Source organism: Osmerus eperlanus, chromosome 14, assembly GCF_963692335.1.
Source record: "Osmerus eperlanus chromosome 14, fOsmEpe2.1, whole genome shotgun sequence".
NCBI classification, from domain to species: Eukaryota; Metazoa; Chordata; class Actinopteri; order Osmeriformes; family Osmeridae; genus Osmerus; species Osmerus eperlanus.
The window spans coordinates 6,124,170-6,125,667 of record NC_085031.1 but is presented as its reverse complement, the minus strand read 5'-3'; the positions used below and the strand labels follow the sequence as shown (position 1 = coordinate 6,125,667).

The following is a 1,498-nucleotide window of genomic DNA, read 5'->3' as shown; positions in this document are numbered from 1 at the left end:
CCTTTGTGACATCATAATGTAATAGGACAGTGATGTCATTACTTGTGGTAGAGGTCCTTTATATATATCTGTGGTAGAGGTCAAATAACTTATTCTTTGTAGAGGTGGAGGTGTTCACCACAGATATCAATGGTGTTCACATCTGGTTCTCAAGACACCTTTGTGACATCATAATGTAATAGGACAGTGATGTCATCACATGTGGACCATATAAGTACCAAAAAAGGAGTAAACTCACTTCAAACAATGGCTTATCGATGGCTTGAAGACCTTGCGGAACTCCAGAAGGGGATCCCTATGAAAGATTACCTCAAGGATTTCCGGAGGAGACAGAATAACAACCAACGTCACAAGAAAAACTGTACCTGTTCTGTAAGTATTGTGAGTTAAGTAGGCCTATTATTTACTCTAATTAGCTTTTTAAGGTAGCTTGCTATGGCTGGAAACAGCCCTTCCTTGCTGTACACATCATATTGTGCATCATTTATTTCCATTATTCATTCTGACCATGTGTTCCTATCTTTTTGAAGGGGTGTATGCAGATCAGCGGTTCTCTCAGTCAGTCCAGGAATCAGCAGATGCCGAGAGCTGAGAAGGAGGCCCTGGCTACCAACTACAGGAGGGGGATTCCCCTGAACCCTGTTGGAGCTGCTCCAGAGAAGGTGGGCCTGCTTCCCAGAATAGCCCCCCAGAGCCTACAGCCCCTGAACCTGGTAGGGATGGACCATTCTGGCCATTGGGAGCCTCTCCCGGCCAAGGCAGGAAGTAGTGAGAGTGAACTTCCTGGATTTCCCCCCGCTCTTTCCAAAGAGAGCAAAAACGAGAAGAGGCGTTTTGACGGTGATGCTGTTGCCCCGCGTGTGCTGGGGAAGAAGAGGGCCGTACAGACTCACCTGAGGGAGCAGTCCTGGAAGGTGGCTGGTGATGGGGCTAGTGCGAGCTCAGGCTCGTCCCCGAGGGCATCGAGCCTCAGTAGTCTGAGCGTTCTGAGCTCTTTGGACAGGGAGACTCCTGCCGAGTTGAGGGCCTACCTGGTGGTGGTGACACCTGTGGAGGAGTATGTTCCTGTACAGACTCCTCCTACCCCTCCACCTCCTCCTGCTTCTTCTGCCAAGCCTAGGGGGAAAGGGTCTCGGGCCAAGAGGTTCCTGCACCTGCCCAAAGATGCCCCCAAATCAGGTCAGTCTCTAACAGATATGTGGCAAACTGCAGTGTACCTGGACTGATAAAAACACTTTAGAGAAGTGAATGACAGTGATACATACAGTCAATCTAGCGTCAGGTGAATAGATACTTTCACACACTTTTTGGGTTGCACACCTTGGCCCCCCGGCAAGGACAAAGAGCAACAGATTGAATGTTAATTCTTTTCAATACCTTGAAATTTCTGTCAAACTGTCAGATAGTATGTAAACAAATAGGGAAAGCTGGTAAACGGTACACACTTTTTCAACCCATAGTGAGGCAGACAGCCAGTGAGTCTGTGGTCCAGAGTCAG

The 1,498-nt window shown here is 48.3% G+C and overlaps 1 protein-coding gene across 1 annotated transcript in view; it reads left to right on the top strand.

The window, feature by feature from the left end:
• The first annotated feature begins 239 nt into the window (after positions 1 to 239).
• LOC134034220 (TOG array regulator of axonemal microtubules protein 1-like) overlaps positions 240 to 1,498 on the top strand; it is a 2,785-nt gene continuing 1,526 nt past the window's right edge. The window contains exons 1-3 of the mRNA XM_062478611.1: positions 240 to 372; positions 531 to 1,179; positions 1,461 to 1,498. The exon at positions 1,461 to 1,498 is cut by the window's right edge and continues 74 nt beyond it. Of these exons, the coding sequence (XP_062334595.1) occupies positions 247 to 372; positions 531 to 1,179; positions 1,461 to 1,498 (813 nt within the window). The 5' untranslated portion in view covers positions 240 to 246. The remainder of the gene's footprint in view (positions 373 to 530; positions 1,180 to 1,460) is intronic.